At 35.9% G+C, this 14403-nt stretch overlaps 1 protein-coding gene across 7 annotated transcripts in view; it reads right to left on the bottom strand.

Moving 5' to 3' along the window:
• The window catches only part of Qtman (queuosine-tRNA mannosyltransferase), a 462684-nt gene that overhangs the window by 17812 nt on the left and 430469 nt on the right, over nt 1-14403 (bottom strand). For 5 of the 7 annotated variants that reach the window (XR_015445963.1, XR_015445964.1, XR_015445957.1 and 2 more), the window contains one exon: nt 9659-9749. Coding sequence is in view for 1 of the 7 variants with exons in the window: in XM_087197530.1 (XP_087053656.1) it covers nt 9726-9749 (24 nt within the window). In the remaining 6 variants the exon portion in view is untranslated. Of the gene's footprint in view, nt 1-4337; nt 9750-14403 lie in introns of those variants that run through there. The other 2 variants (XM_087197536.1, XM_087197530.1) reach the window with 1 other exon arrangement.

The raw sequence follows: 14403 nt of genomic DNA, 5'->3' as shown, positions 1-14403 counted from the left end.
ATAATATTGTATGTTCTTCCACAGAGCAACTGAATTGGATTTTTCTGGCTTACCTCTCTAATAACCTTAGACAAGTATTTTAACAATGTGAGCCATAGTTGTCATATCTGTAAAATGGAAAAAATATTACCTACTTTAAGGGTGCAGTGAAAGTTGAATGAGATAATCAATATATCTAAACTCTAAAGCAATTAACATTGAGCTTGATCAATAGTAAGTATTTTAATGAATGCCAGCTATTACCATAAATTTTATTCATCTCTTCCACCAGAAACATGTTGGAAAGTTAAACTCTGGTCACTATGAATGTTTCTCTTTATGTGTATGAGTGTGATAATTTTTTATTTATGTATACACTCATATATTTCCATTGTATTTCATTTGTGTTTGCCTTATACCTTCTGTATCTTCAACTAAAAGCTAAGGACTAAAGATAAAAAGGAGGAGATAATGTTCACAGGGTACAAACTTTCAGTTATAATATAAATGCTAGAGACCTAATGGGCAGTGTGCTCATTGTTAATAATATATTGTATATTTAAAATTGGATGAAAGTAGATGTTAACTCTTTTCACCCACTGTTTTACCTTTTCAAAATAAAAAGTTTGGGCCGGGATTTAGCTTAGTGGTTCCAGTGCCTGCCTCTCAAGAGCAAGGACCCGAGTTTGAACCCCAGTACCAAAACATAAATTAAAAATAAAAATAAGAAAATAAATGAAAAGGTAAGTGTGTGAGGTGAGAGATATGCTAATTAGATTTATTATGATAAGCATTTCACAATGTTTACATATATCAAAACATTGCATCGCATACCCTAAACGTATATAAAGTCCCGTTTTTCAATCATGCCTCAGTAAAATTATAAAAGTAAAAAATAAAAGGGAGACAACAAGTCATGAATAAACAAGTGGTGGGCCATATAATGTCTTTCATACTTCCCCAGATGTCTCCCAATTCCCAATAATCATTGAAATTAGCAAGCACTTATTTTTTCCCCCATTAAGTTTATTGGTACATATTAGGTATACAATACAGTTACATTCATCATTGGGATCCTCTACCATCACATGAGTATCTTGGTTCTTATTTTTCCCCCTTCCCCTGCCCTCCCTTCACCCCCTCCACCCTTCCCTATTTGCAAAGACTTTGTTTCCATTTGTTTCCTTTTCTCATATTTTTTCCTTTCCCTCCTTTCCTTTCCCCTGCCCCTCCCACTTCCCCTGCTCCTTTAGACCATTTCTTCCTATTACACAATATCAGTTATTCATTTTTAAAATTACAATATCAAGATCTAGGAGACATTACCACAGATTTTACAGAATTTAAAAGGATATAGAAAGCATACTACAAAAATCTTTTTTGAAATAAATTTGACAACTTCTAAGAAGTACCTTGGAAGACAAATTAATGAAACTAACTCTGGAGGAAATATAAAGTTTGAATAGCACCTATTAAAGAAAGTATATTCCTAGCTTGAAAACTTACCTATATGACAACAGTAGGCTCATAAACATTTTGACTGATAAATTATATCAAACATTTAAAGCAGGAAAAAAAAAGGAACACTTCTCCCCTCATTTTAGGAATTCAACATTGTGCTAATCCTAAAACTGGACAAAGATAGTAGAAGAAAAAAGAATGAACATAGACAGAAATTTGTTTAACAAAACAAACTATTAGACGTCTGATCTGGCAGGATGTAGAAAGTGGTTTTATTATAGGGATTGCAGTGTTGGTTCAGCATTGGACCCTCAAAAGTTATCATTTTAACAGAGGAAAGGAAAAAGCCATATGATCCTGACACTAGTTGGAGAAAAAGTATTGGACTAAATTCTACAGCTGTTCATGGTAAAAGCTATCAGGAGATTAGAAGTAGAACAGAACCTTCTCAACGGATCAAAGACATGTATTCCATACTTCCAGCAAAAATGTCTTATATGGATGGAGAAGTTACAATGCTTTCTCCCTAAGGTGGGGAACAAAGGCAGAATGCCTACTCTTCATCTGTCCATTAAACTTTGAAACCTAGGCCCAAACCAAAATAGTCTGGCAATAAAATGACACAATTAGGATAGGATTGGCAAGGTAGAAGCAAAATCTTTATATGTAGATGAAATGATCATCTACAGAGAAAATACTAAGAAATCTCTGGAGCCCCTAGAACTTGTACTTGAATTTAGCAGGATTAGAAAACACAAGGTATATATAAAAATTCAGGTCTATGTATGCTTGCTATAAATGGAGAATTGGATATTGAAATTTAAAAGTTATGTAGGAGTACAAAGGACCTAGAAAAGTAAAAAGCAAAAGAATAAAAAACAGTGTTGGAAGACATTTAGTACCTAATTTTAAGACTTCCTCTAAAGCTACAGTAATCAAGGCAGTGTTGGTGTAAGGAAAGACATATAGATCATTGAAATAAAACAGAGAATCTAGAAATAGAACCACACATATATGGTCCACTGAGTTTTGAAAGATTATTTAACATTAGCATTTTATAGAACATAAACTCAACTCAAGAGGAGAGGAAAAGATAGTGTTTCGAGCAAAATGGCACTAGAACACCTGGGATCCATATATAAAGAATTAACCTTAACCCTTTATTTCCATACATGAAAATAACTAGAAAGGATGTATGAACCTAAATATGAAAAACTACAACTATAAAACTTTAAGAAGAAATTATAAGGGAAAATGTTTATGAATTTAGGGTAGGCAAGAATTTCCTGAGATATAAAAAACATGATGTATAAAAGAAAAAAATTGATAAATGAGGTTCCATCAAAATTTAGAACTTTAAATGACATCATTAAAATGAAAAGTAGTCCTTAAACAGACTATAGTTATAATGCATATAACCTATGACCAGAATATATAAAGAACTCTTAGAGCTCATTAATAGACAACCCAATTAAAAAGTAGACACAAGAAGATGATAAATAGCCAGTATAGCACAAGGAAAGGTGTGCAACTCTAGAATCAGAAAAATACTAATCAGTACAATAACTAGATTGAATTATACACTCATTAGGGAGATGAAGTTAAAAGTTTTAAAAGAACAAATGTCAGCTTAGGTGTGAACCAGTTAGAACTTTCTAATACTGCTAATGTGAATGTAAAATGATAAAACCATTTTAGAAAGTGATATAGAAATTACTTGTATTACTGTTAAGAATCAACAGTCCTGTTCTTAAGTTTTTACTTGAGAGGAATGAAAACATGTTCACAATAGATTTGTACATACAAGTTGACTATCCCTTATCTGAAATTCTTGGGACCAGAGTGTTTCAGATTTTCATTTGAAATCCACTTCATGTGCACGGAGGATAGCTACTCCTGATTTTTTTTTTTTTTTGGTTCCTGTCACATGGAGTATTGGATTACACCTTTTATCTTTCAGACTATGAGTTTCTTTTTGAATTAAATGTGTTTCTTGTATGGAGCATATTGTTGGATCTTGCTTCTTGACTCACTCTGCCAGTCTATTTCTTTTCTTTTCTTTTTTCTTTTTTTTTTTTTTTTTGGTACCAGGGATCAAACTAAGGACCTTGAACTTGCGAAGCAGGCTGTGGAACCACTGAGCTAAATCCCCGGCCTATTTCTTTCGATTGGTGAGTTGAGACCATTAACATTGATGGTTATAACTCACACATATTGACTTATCATTGTCTTGACTTTTTCTTTTTTGTTGGATTCTCCCCCTTTGCATTTAATTTCTTGTGTCACCCACCGGATTCATTCTGCTGGGCTTCCTGGGGTTGTGATCCTATTGTCTTATCCTAGGATATTGTCTAAAATTTTTTGGAGTGCTGGTTTGGTATTCATGAAGTTCCTCAGGTGCTCTTTGTCATGAAAGTATCTTATTTCTCCATCAATTTTGAAAGATAATTCTGTAGGGTACATCAATCTGGGTTAGAGGCTGTTTTCTTTTAGGGGTTGAAATACATCACTCCAAGCTCTTCTTGCCTTGAGGGTTTGCATTGAGAAGTCTGCTGTGATTCTGATGGGTTTTCCTTTCTATGTGATTTGTTTCTTTTTTCTAACTGCTTGTAGAACTTTGTTCTTCTGTTGGGTTTCTGGAAACTTAACAATTATATGCCTATGTGTAGATTTTTTTTGATCAAGGCTACCTGGAGTCCTATATGCCTCACTTATCTGTATGTCAAGTTCTTTTCTCCTGCTTGGGAAATTTTCTGCCATAACTTCTGTGAACAGTTTTTTATGTCATCTGCACTCTCTCCTGTTTCTTCATTGGGTCCAGTCTTATGTTATTCTTCTTTGTATAGTCTAGCAGCTGCTGGATTGATTTCTCATGGTCTCTTAAAATTTTGAAGCAATTTTTCTTTTCCTGGTCACTAATTGCAATCTTATCTTCTCTATCTGAAATTCTGTCCTCACATTGGCTCATTCTGCTGCATAGACTTTCAATGGAGGTTTTTTTTAGTATATGTGCTGCCGAAGCAAGCACTCAATGGAGTTTTTAATCTCCTGGAAATCTGTTTGCATCTGTTCTATGGATTCCATTTGTTTCCTATGTTGGGATTCCATCATGTTCCTCAGCTCCTCTCTAGATTTATTAATCCTGTCTTGCACTATGAGCACAATCTCTGCTGTTAATTGAGAAATTATTTCTGATTTCATTTTTTCCAGATCCTCTTTTGTTGCCAGTTCAGGGAGTCCAGGTGGTTGAGTATCAGAGTGTTCCATCTCATTTCCCTTTGGGGTTGCTGTAGGTGATCTGGAAGTCTGTTTTTGAGACTTGTTTATGTGTCTTCTCATTTTGACAAGGGTGGAGTGTGTTGCTGGCGCCCCCTGCAGCTCACTGGCTCACATCCTGTGTGCTGGTGAGGGTGGTATGGTGGCCTGGAAGCCCCCTCTTGTGCCCTGGGAGGGGCTCACCTCCTGTGTGCTCAGCAAACACTTATTGAGAACATACTAGTTCAGGATCGCATAGCAGGTACTACAGAGGACCAGCTAGTTTATCAGTAAGGGAAATGATCCTAAAGCATTACCAAGTCTCAGCACCAAAGTGAGAGCACAGTAATAGAAGCCTGGTGCCCACACAACTGCTTGACTATTCTGCAAGGTTCACAGATGCACAGGCAACCTCACTTCTCAATGAGCTGCACTCACTTTCCAACATTTATGAAATGCCTGCTCCAGGTGGTTGAATTCTCTGCTGGGCCCCTGCCCCTGAGCTGCAGAGATGTCATTCAAGAGCTTGGCCCAGACATGCTTTCTCTGTTACTGTGCTTTTGTTTGGGGAGGTAGTCTATGATTATACATTTTCATTAGTTTACTAGCCACATTCTTGACACTAAACAAACACAGTGAGTTGCTAATCACAGAAAGGGTCATTTATTTTCCATTGTGGGTCACTTATTTTCTCTATTGAAGGAAAAGAACATGACGGCTCTGCATTAATAATGCCAGAATTAAAATTCTATCTTCTTTTTAAACTCTGAGTATCATGTCCCTTCTAACTACATCTTCCGCTTATTGTTGGTATTTACATCTCTCCTCACATTTTGCAAGACCTTACTTAACAACTAAGAAACACTTCCTACTGGAATCTAAAGGCCAGAGAAAATGGAAGCACCATCGTGAGTTTCTATGGGAGAGGTAAATTGTGCTTGCAGAGTTACTCGGTGCATTCCCTGGGGCCCTCCTTTCCTCCAGAACTCCCAAAGCAGAATAATATGTCTTCCCATGAATATATTAACAGCACTAACTTGACAAGCTTGCTGTTGACAATATTGGTTGTACTTCACTTCACTCCCCTGCTGTGGTCCAAAACCAGATCCAACACCTCTGGGCCCAACGGGCTTGTACAGCAGCTGAAGGGCCAATTGCCAGTGGCTCTGGAACAGGTTTCTTCCAGCATCAGCAACTGACTTCCTGGCTGCTTCCCTTCCAGTCTCATTGGTTGATAGGGCAGCTGTGATCCTGACAACAAGCTTGGTGTTGGGTCAGGTTTTTCTGTTTGGCTGATATATTCCCTTCAATGCCATTTTCCTTGACTCACCCTTGATTACAGGAAATATTCTCTATTACTTTTTAAAATAATACAGCATCTGCAAGCAAAACTTTGGATTGGGATTTGGAAAGCATGATCCATTATGGTTTATTCTTTTCAGTGCCAAAATGCAAGCAGTAGGGCTACAGCCAGTCCCAACTCATTGTTTAGTGTATTAAATATAATTTTTAATGTTAGAATAAAATGCACAAATTTTTCTCTCCCTAGGAAGCTGAAGTGCAATATCTGCCCATGTAAACGGTTTATAAACACAAGTATGATAAATATTTTTATGTATTAGAAAGGTTATGAGACTCTCAAAAAAACCTTTGAAAGAATAAACCTTTGTGTCCTAATATAGGAAATGTGAAATAAAATAGGTGTAACTCAATATGTATGCTTTTGTTTAGTAGCTAAAAGACAAATCAATTGAAAATTTCCCTTTTGTATGAAAAAACTGTCATTTATTATAGAACACTATTTTCCCCTCAAACAGACCCTGATAATTAAGATCTATAGTATGAAAATTCTATCTGATTTAATTTGTTTCTGCTTTTAAAAAAGGTGAAATTGACTGCCAGGACATGGGATTCTGAAAATAATGCTGCATAGGTTGATAAAATTATATATCGATATTTTAAAGAGCTCTTTTTGATCATGCATATTTTTTAAATAGCTAAATATTATAGAAATATGTAAAATAGAAATTCAGAAACTCTGAAGTAAACAACCTGGTAAATAATCCTTCAGAATTTTCTCTCCAGGTTTTCAAATATATATGTATATAATTTTGAACAAAATGACAAAATACTATAACTCCTCTTTGTGACTTCTTTTGTAAATTACAGTGTATTTAATAGTTCTTAGACATATTTTCCATTTCATGATATTTAAAACTGTATCATTCTTTTAATACATAGAGACAGAGTAGTATAGGGGTTAAATTCACGAGCTTCAGTGGCAAAGAATTTTGTTGGGTTTGAATCCAAGACCCACCATCAGTAATTCTCTCTGTGCTTTACTTTCTACATCCCTAAGATGTGATTTTAATAACATCTACATTAAATGGATTAAGGAGTTGCTGATTAGCATTTGGCAAGCATGAAAGCAAGATAGTAGTGCTATTACCATGGGTGGTTAGTGTCTTATTAACAATCCAATTTTTTAGGCATTTAGATTGATCACGATTTTTTCTAGTTTATTAGTACATGTGTATAATACATAATGTTTACAGTCATTGTGGGAAGTTGGTACATGTACATGAAACATCGTAATTCCTCTTTTTCACCCCCTTTCCCTCTCTCTCTCCTCCATACACCCATGCCTTGATTTCCTTCCTTTTCTTTTTTGGACATGTTTGCAGTGTTTAATGTTTACATTCTTTGTGTGGAGTAAGTACATGTAGGTAACACATCCCAACTCCCTTTTTTCATCTCTTATCCCTCCCTCTATTTCTTGATCCTTCTCTCCCTTGAGGATGATCACAGTTTTTCATTCTTACACATACTGCTCTAATGAACATACTTCTGTGTGAGATTCCAACTTTATGAAAGGTTCTAGAAGCTAAATTGTAAACATAAATTTTATCCAAAAATTATAATATTCTTAAACTGATAAATATTACAGGGTTACATCCCCCAAATTATAAATATGTACACTATGAGTAAGAGTGATGACAACAAATTTGGAACTATGAGAAATACTTCCTTCAGGAAAACTTTTGCCGACACCTAAAAAATATTTTTTTGTACAAAGAAACAAAGAATTGCTCTAACACAATACATCTTAAGTACCATTTATATTATACACAAAATTCAAAAATTGTGCTTTCGTATTTCTCACCACTCATAGTTCTGCAAGCCCCTGAGACCACTTTCACCAGAGAAAACATTCAGAGCATCTTACCTTCATAGAGTCAGTTATTGTAAGGTGCAAAAAATTATCTTCTGCTCAGAAGATACTCATAAAAAAATCAGATGTTTCACAAATGTTTATGGAAATTAATAAATCAAGATACAGAATAATTATTCCATATGTTATAAATATGGTAACATTTTTCCTTATATATAAACTGGAAGTATTATGTTTCTGAAGTGAGACTGTTCAAGGCTGCTCCTCTGTAGCCATGTGAGAGCCCAAAGGGGCAAAGCCATCCTCGTAACACAAGCTGTTAACGTCTAGTCATAGACAGTGTGTGCCTCGTGACAGCACGTGCCTGAGAAAAGCAGTGAGCCCTGAATGGCAAACATTTTACTACTTCTGGAAGTACTTAGATATTTCTTTCTAGTTCTTTGATATAAAGCTAATTTGAGGCTTTGTCAGAGGTAATAACATCTCGCACAATGACAGTAATATAGGAATATGTCAGTCTCTATTTATCAATATAGTTTCCCCCTAATTGTTTTAATGATGGAGAGTTTTTGCATCATTAGCAACGGGAAGATAAATACACAAAGTGGTCCATAGGTCTACAGTGGACCCCCAGCAACATGTTTTGTGTTCTTTACTTTTTATGCTTGCTGTTGTTTTCATGTTCCAAAGTCTCTGCACATTGGAGTTGTTAAATAAAATAAATAAAAATATTAAATATTACAATTGAGAATTTTTGTAGAATTAAGTTACCCCTTTTCAAAATAAGTTGGTTTATGGCATTAGTGTTTGTAAAATTCAGCTCCAAAATTTTTATAAAAATGGAAATTGGGGGATAAATATATAATACATGTTTATATACATGTAACGATACATGTTTATATTTTTTTTAAGTTATCTAGAATGACATTTGCCTTATACAATTTTATATTTAATATCCTTTAAACAAATCAATTCTCTACTTCTTTCTCTACCTGATCTTTTAAACTACAATTTGCCTGTAATAACATAAGCCTAATTCTTTGGAAATAATGTTCAGTTAACATGATTTGCATTATAGAGTCTTAAAGTACATTATAGAAGAGTTTGTCACTAGACACTAAATTGAAATTTTAAAGAAAATGATGGAAATATCTGCAGGGGGAAAGTAGCCTTTTAAATCTAATTTGTTATGCACTCAGTAGGGTAATGGATGCAATGAAAAGTTCTTTCATTGAGTTCCCATGTCCAAAAGGTATTTAGGGAGCAAAAGATGTTAGGCAGACCCCCTGTAATCCCCCTTTAACTGAAGATAGCAGGAAATAAGGTATATAGGTCTGTGTCCTCCTGATTTTTATTTCCTCGAGAGTACAACTTCTGCAAAGGACACCTTAGGCTGCTCAGAGATCACAAAGGGTACACTAGAACCCCTCCTGTCTGCTTGAATAGAGCGATCTGAAGGATGGCTGAAACCATACAGGGAGTTAAATCCTCCAGGTGGGTCTTTTCAAATTCCAATAGTGAAGAGTTACTGGAGAATTGGTGAGGATTTCACTAGGCCCCAGCAGGTTTGAGATCAAAAGCTTTGGTTAAATAAAAGCCTGTTGGGAAATCTTAAAACCTCTTTGTAATGTAACTTTAAAAAGTTAATACAAAGAACCCTTACACTGAAGCTGTGACAGCACGAACAAAGAGTATATCAAAACTGATTCCATTAAGAGAAAGCGGACATACAAATTCACTTAATTTAAAGAACAATCCAGTTACATTACTGTGTGAGAGAATAGAACTTACACTCCAGCATCCAGCCCATTTAGAAGATGTGCTCATTTCTTGTTACACATGCCAGACTTCATTCTTTTTAAACAACATGTAGAATCATTTTCTGAAAAAAGAAGGAACAATATGCATCACTCCTAAGGTAGGTACTTCTAAAAATAACTTAAAATTAAACTTGATATGTAGTCAGCAGTCTATTGGTTAGCTCTTTTTTATCTTGTAATTCCCCGTCCTCGTTAAAATAATAAAGGTTTGATACTAATTAGAAAATAATTAATGAGCACACTAATTTTAATGTAATTTTTATAATAAGTGCCAGTCTATTTCTTGGGAAGTCATTTTTTTTTTTTTTTTTTGGTACCGGGGATCGAACTCCGGTCCTTGAGCTTGCGCAGCAGGCGGCGAAACCACTGAGCTAAATCCCCGCCCCCTAGTCAAATATTTTTATTAGCTGAAGATATTCATTCATAGTTCATTTGGGAGGTACACTTTATTTGGTTCTAGTGTCTACATTTTGCATTTGTTCTGAATCTCTCAGAGCACTTACGTGTACTCAGTGTTTCTTACATCTTCCCATTAGGCATATGAGGTGGGCAGGTTCCACTTTACTGTATCTCTTCAGCAGACAGGGCTACCACAGCAAGTTAGTAATACATTCACTGCTGTCAGTTGTGCAGCCAGTTACAGGAAGCTTGGAACAGAGCCTGTTGCTCCTGATTCAAGCCTAGAGACTTTCCAACTGAACACTAAATCCCTACCAGTCTCCCAGAGTGCAGAATATCAACGGAGCTTAAATCACACACAGCTGGATTCATCTCAAAGAACTCCCTTCCCATGTGGTCCTTACTGACAGCAAATGCCTTGAAGTTTTTATATGAATAGATGGAGAAATTGGTACTTTTATCCTTATTCAATTTTTTATCTTCTTCTGCTTTTGTGTTCTTTACTCTTCTTTTACTAATCTCATTCCATTTCTTTCCTTCTCTGTGTGTCATCAGACTGATTACAGGAAAATGAAAATGGAGAGTGGCAGGTGACATAAATCTCTGTGGATAAGGCATAAAAACCTTTGGGAAAGGGGCAAGTACTTCCTGAGGAAATTGCCCCAATGAGTCTCCCCCACAAGTACCACCAGTCACTTGAAAAATATGAACAAAGACACCAACTAACTGTCTGCAGAAAGCAAACAGACAAAAATATGTTTGTGACAATTCCGCATCCATGCATATTCTCAGCTAAAACTCCTGAGCCGGCTCCTCAGTCTTCACAGGTGTGCCATCAGATGCTTCCAGCTTTAACTAGCTTCTGTTGATGGCTGTCCTGATAGAAAGGTGACTCAGGTAGGTGCTCTATCATCCAATTTCTTATTGGTGTTAAGTAAAGAACTTCAAGTTAGTGATGAAAGGTTCAATGATTACTCAGTATTTGTCTCCTGGATTTGTATGTATGAGCATCCACTAAGTAAGTATATTTAGGTATATATTTTATATATGTGTCATATGTGCTCAGACAAATAAAGTTTCTACATGAGGTGTTATTATGATATAAACAGGGTACTCACACTGAATCCAGTGCTCACTGGGGACTATAGCACTGGGTTATCTTGCATAGTGTGGATATTTTTGTATACACTAAGAATTTACTGTGCCTGAAGACTTACTTACTTGTTTAATGTTTTTTTAGCTTTTAAATTCATTCCAGTTTACCACAGCATATTCTAGAATTTGCAAGTAAGCTTTAAATCCCATAGGATTGTTTTTTGTTTGTTTTTTTTTGGTACCAGGGATTGAACTCGGGTCCTTGCGCTTGCGCAGCAGGCGAAGAAACCACTGAGCTAAATCCCCGGCCCTAAATCCCATAGGTTTGAAAACCATCATGCCACCAATGACTACCTTGAATGTATTTTTTAAATTTTGCCACCGTTGACAAGGTTCTGGACCCTAAGAAATTATTTTTTGAAAGTGTGTTATAGAATCAGTCTCAGGATATTTATAATTTTATGGTAGATGAAACATTTGCAAAGATAACGTATAGTCATAGATTGTTCCGTAATTTTAAGTTGATTTTTCTCTGCACCAGCCCTCTTATCTTACATTTAAGAGAGCATGTATACATTTCATTTCATTAAAAAATTTACCTGTCTTTTTCATTAGAGTCAGAGATTATCTCATTTAGATTGTTTCTTCAAGGGCCGGGGATTTAGCTCAGTGGTTTCACTGCCTGCTGCGCAAGCACAAGGACCCAAGTTCGATCCCCAGTACCAAAAAAACCCCCCCAAAAAAACCAAAACCAATTAGATTGTTTCTTCAGTGAAAACTATAGTGCTAGATATTCTACAGGTGCTTAATAAATACTAACTGAACTAATGAGTAAAAAACTGATGAATAAAATGAAACACATCATTATATGTTAACTTTTCTTCGGTGTCCAAAAGGTAAAGGACAAAAATTCACATTTAGTATTTTTTGAAAATGAAAACTGCTCTTTTCTGTTAAACACTACATGCTGAAGACATAAATAAAAGAAACGTCTGACAGACATGGGCTGTAGGACAGCAGTCATGGCCTCCTGGACCCTAAAGGCTCAATATCTGGCTAACTTAGCCTCTAACTTCAACTTAGTTCCTTATAAATGTTCTGACACAACTGGAACAGTACAAAACTTGGAGAATGCCTCTCCCTGCACATCACAATTCTAACTTGGACTGGAAAACACGAAGTGAGTGAAAAATCAGTGACGTGTGCTATTCCTGTTGATTAACACGAAGTAAAAACCAGTCCACTGTCACCCTTTGCCTTTGTTCTTTTTCTTCCTTCTTCAGCTGGTCCCCTTTTTCCTCTTCTTCCTCCCCTTCTCTGCCACCTGCTCTTCTTCCTCTTCCTCCTTTTCCTCCTCTTCACCTCCCTCTCTTCCAGTCCTCCTCCTCTTCCTTCTCCTTCTTATAAAACTAGTTCCCTTGCACATCATTGTACAGCACTTACTCCAGGCACGAGAATGTGCATTGTCCCGGGTGGCCATTTCACTTTGACTTGAATAAATTCTGTTTTCACAGTTGATGTGCATTGACTTGCCTTTTAGGTTGACAGTGCTCATTGTAAAATATTAAAATATCTCACAATACTTTCCCTATTAGAGAAAAACAATTTTGATGATTTGGGGATGTGTAAATGTAAGTTCTTTTGCTTATTTATTCAAATACAGGGTTGATATTTTTAAAAACAAATTTGGAATGAATGTATGAATAAACTTTAAAAATTTATGATATATTGCTTATACCTGCCCATGGTACAAATGTTTCCCTTTACCTGCCTACAGTAGCCTTTATTTTGTGTATTTCATAATGTATTTAATTCGATTAACAGATATTTAGGTTGCATTAATTTTTTTATTCTTGTAAACAGTGCCTTAATAAACATCTTTTAACATCTTTGCAAGTTCAAATTTATTTTCTTGGCATAAATTCCTAGACATGAAATGGACTTAAAATGTTGAAGTATTTTGTTAAATTGCTTCCAAACAAGTTGTGCCAATTTATACTCCCACCAACTGTGCACAAGCCATTTTCCCTGTAACCTAAACTGGATGTAATTCATTTAAAAAATCATTGTTAATCTAATAAGGAAAAAAGTCTTGCTTTTTTCATTATTTTTTAAAATTCTAGATAATTTAAGGGCCTTTCAGATAAATCCATTTTTTTTTTTTTTTTTTGTATTGGGGTTTGAGCCCGGGGCCTTTGCACTGAGTTACATCTCGAACCCTTTCTAAAATCTTGAGAACAGGGTCTCATATCACTGGATTATTGTGTCTTTTCTTAAAGAATTCCTCTCTCTCCATTCTTCTCCTGGAATTCTCCTTTCCACTTTTCTGGTTGCCTTTGCTCCCTTTATAAATAAAGTAAATTCTGCTGTGGTGTTTAAGGCAGATGTTTGAGGTGACCCTCAATGTTCCTACCACCTCATATGCATGACCTTGTGCAATTTCCTCCCCCATGCATGTGGCCTGCACCTAGTGATTTGCTTCTAATAAATAGACTGTGACCAAAGTTATTGAATGCTATTTCCATGGTTAGGCCATAAAGGGCTATAACTTAGGTCTTACAATCAAAGTCTCATGTTGACTTTGATGAACCAGGTTCCCATGTTGGAGGGTCCCAAATGGCAAAAAAAATTGATTGAAAAACTTTTGACCAACAAGCAGCAAGGAAATGAGTCTCTCTTCCTCTAGTGAGGAACTAAAACCTACCCACAATGAAGATCTGAAGTTGGAAGGAGGTCCTGCCTCAGTTGGACTTGTGTGTGTGTGTGTGTGTGTGTGTGTGTGTGTGTATGTGTGGTGTGTGGAATCTAACCCAGGGCCTTTTGCAAAGCACTCTACCACTGGACTCCATCCCCAGCCCTCAAGTGAACCTTGACATGACTGTGCTACCAGCTGGCATCTGGATTGTAACCTTTCAAGAGACCCTAAATAGAGTACTCTGTTAAGCTGTGCCCCAATTCCATAACCATGGAAACCGTAGGGCAATAAAAGTTTATTGTTTAAGCCACTAAATGTTGTGTTGTTAGACAGCAATGGACAACTAATGCAACTACTAACTCATAATGAACATACTTGTAGTTCCCTATAGCTCCTTTGTAATGACTATTAAAATAGTTTAATAGCATAGACATCTTTACACTATGGCTTCCATGTTTTTCAAAATAGAGAAGGTTTCATAACATTGGCAGGTTTTGTGGAAAGGTTGATTAATTCCACAAAGAAAC

Source organism: Heterocephalus glaber, unplaced genomic scaffold, assembly GCF_053883595.1.
Source record: "Heterocephalus glaber isolate CG9 unplaced genomic scaffold, H.glaber_assembly_v1.0 deba00000347, whole genome shotgun sequence".
NCBI lineage: Eukaryota > Metazoa > Chordata > Mammalia > Rodentia > Bathyergidae > Heterocephalus > Heterocephalus glaber.
Note: the sequence above shows the minus strand (reverse complement) of the source record. Positions and strands in the feature narration are given on the sequence as shown.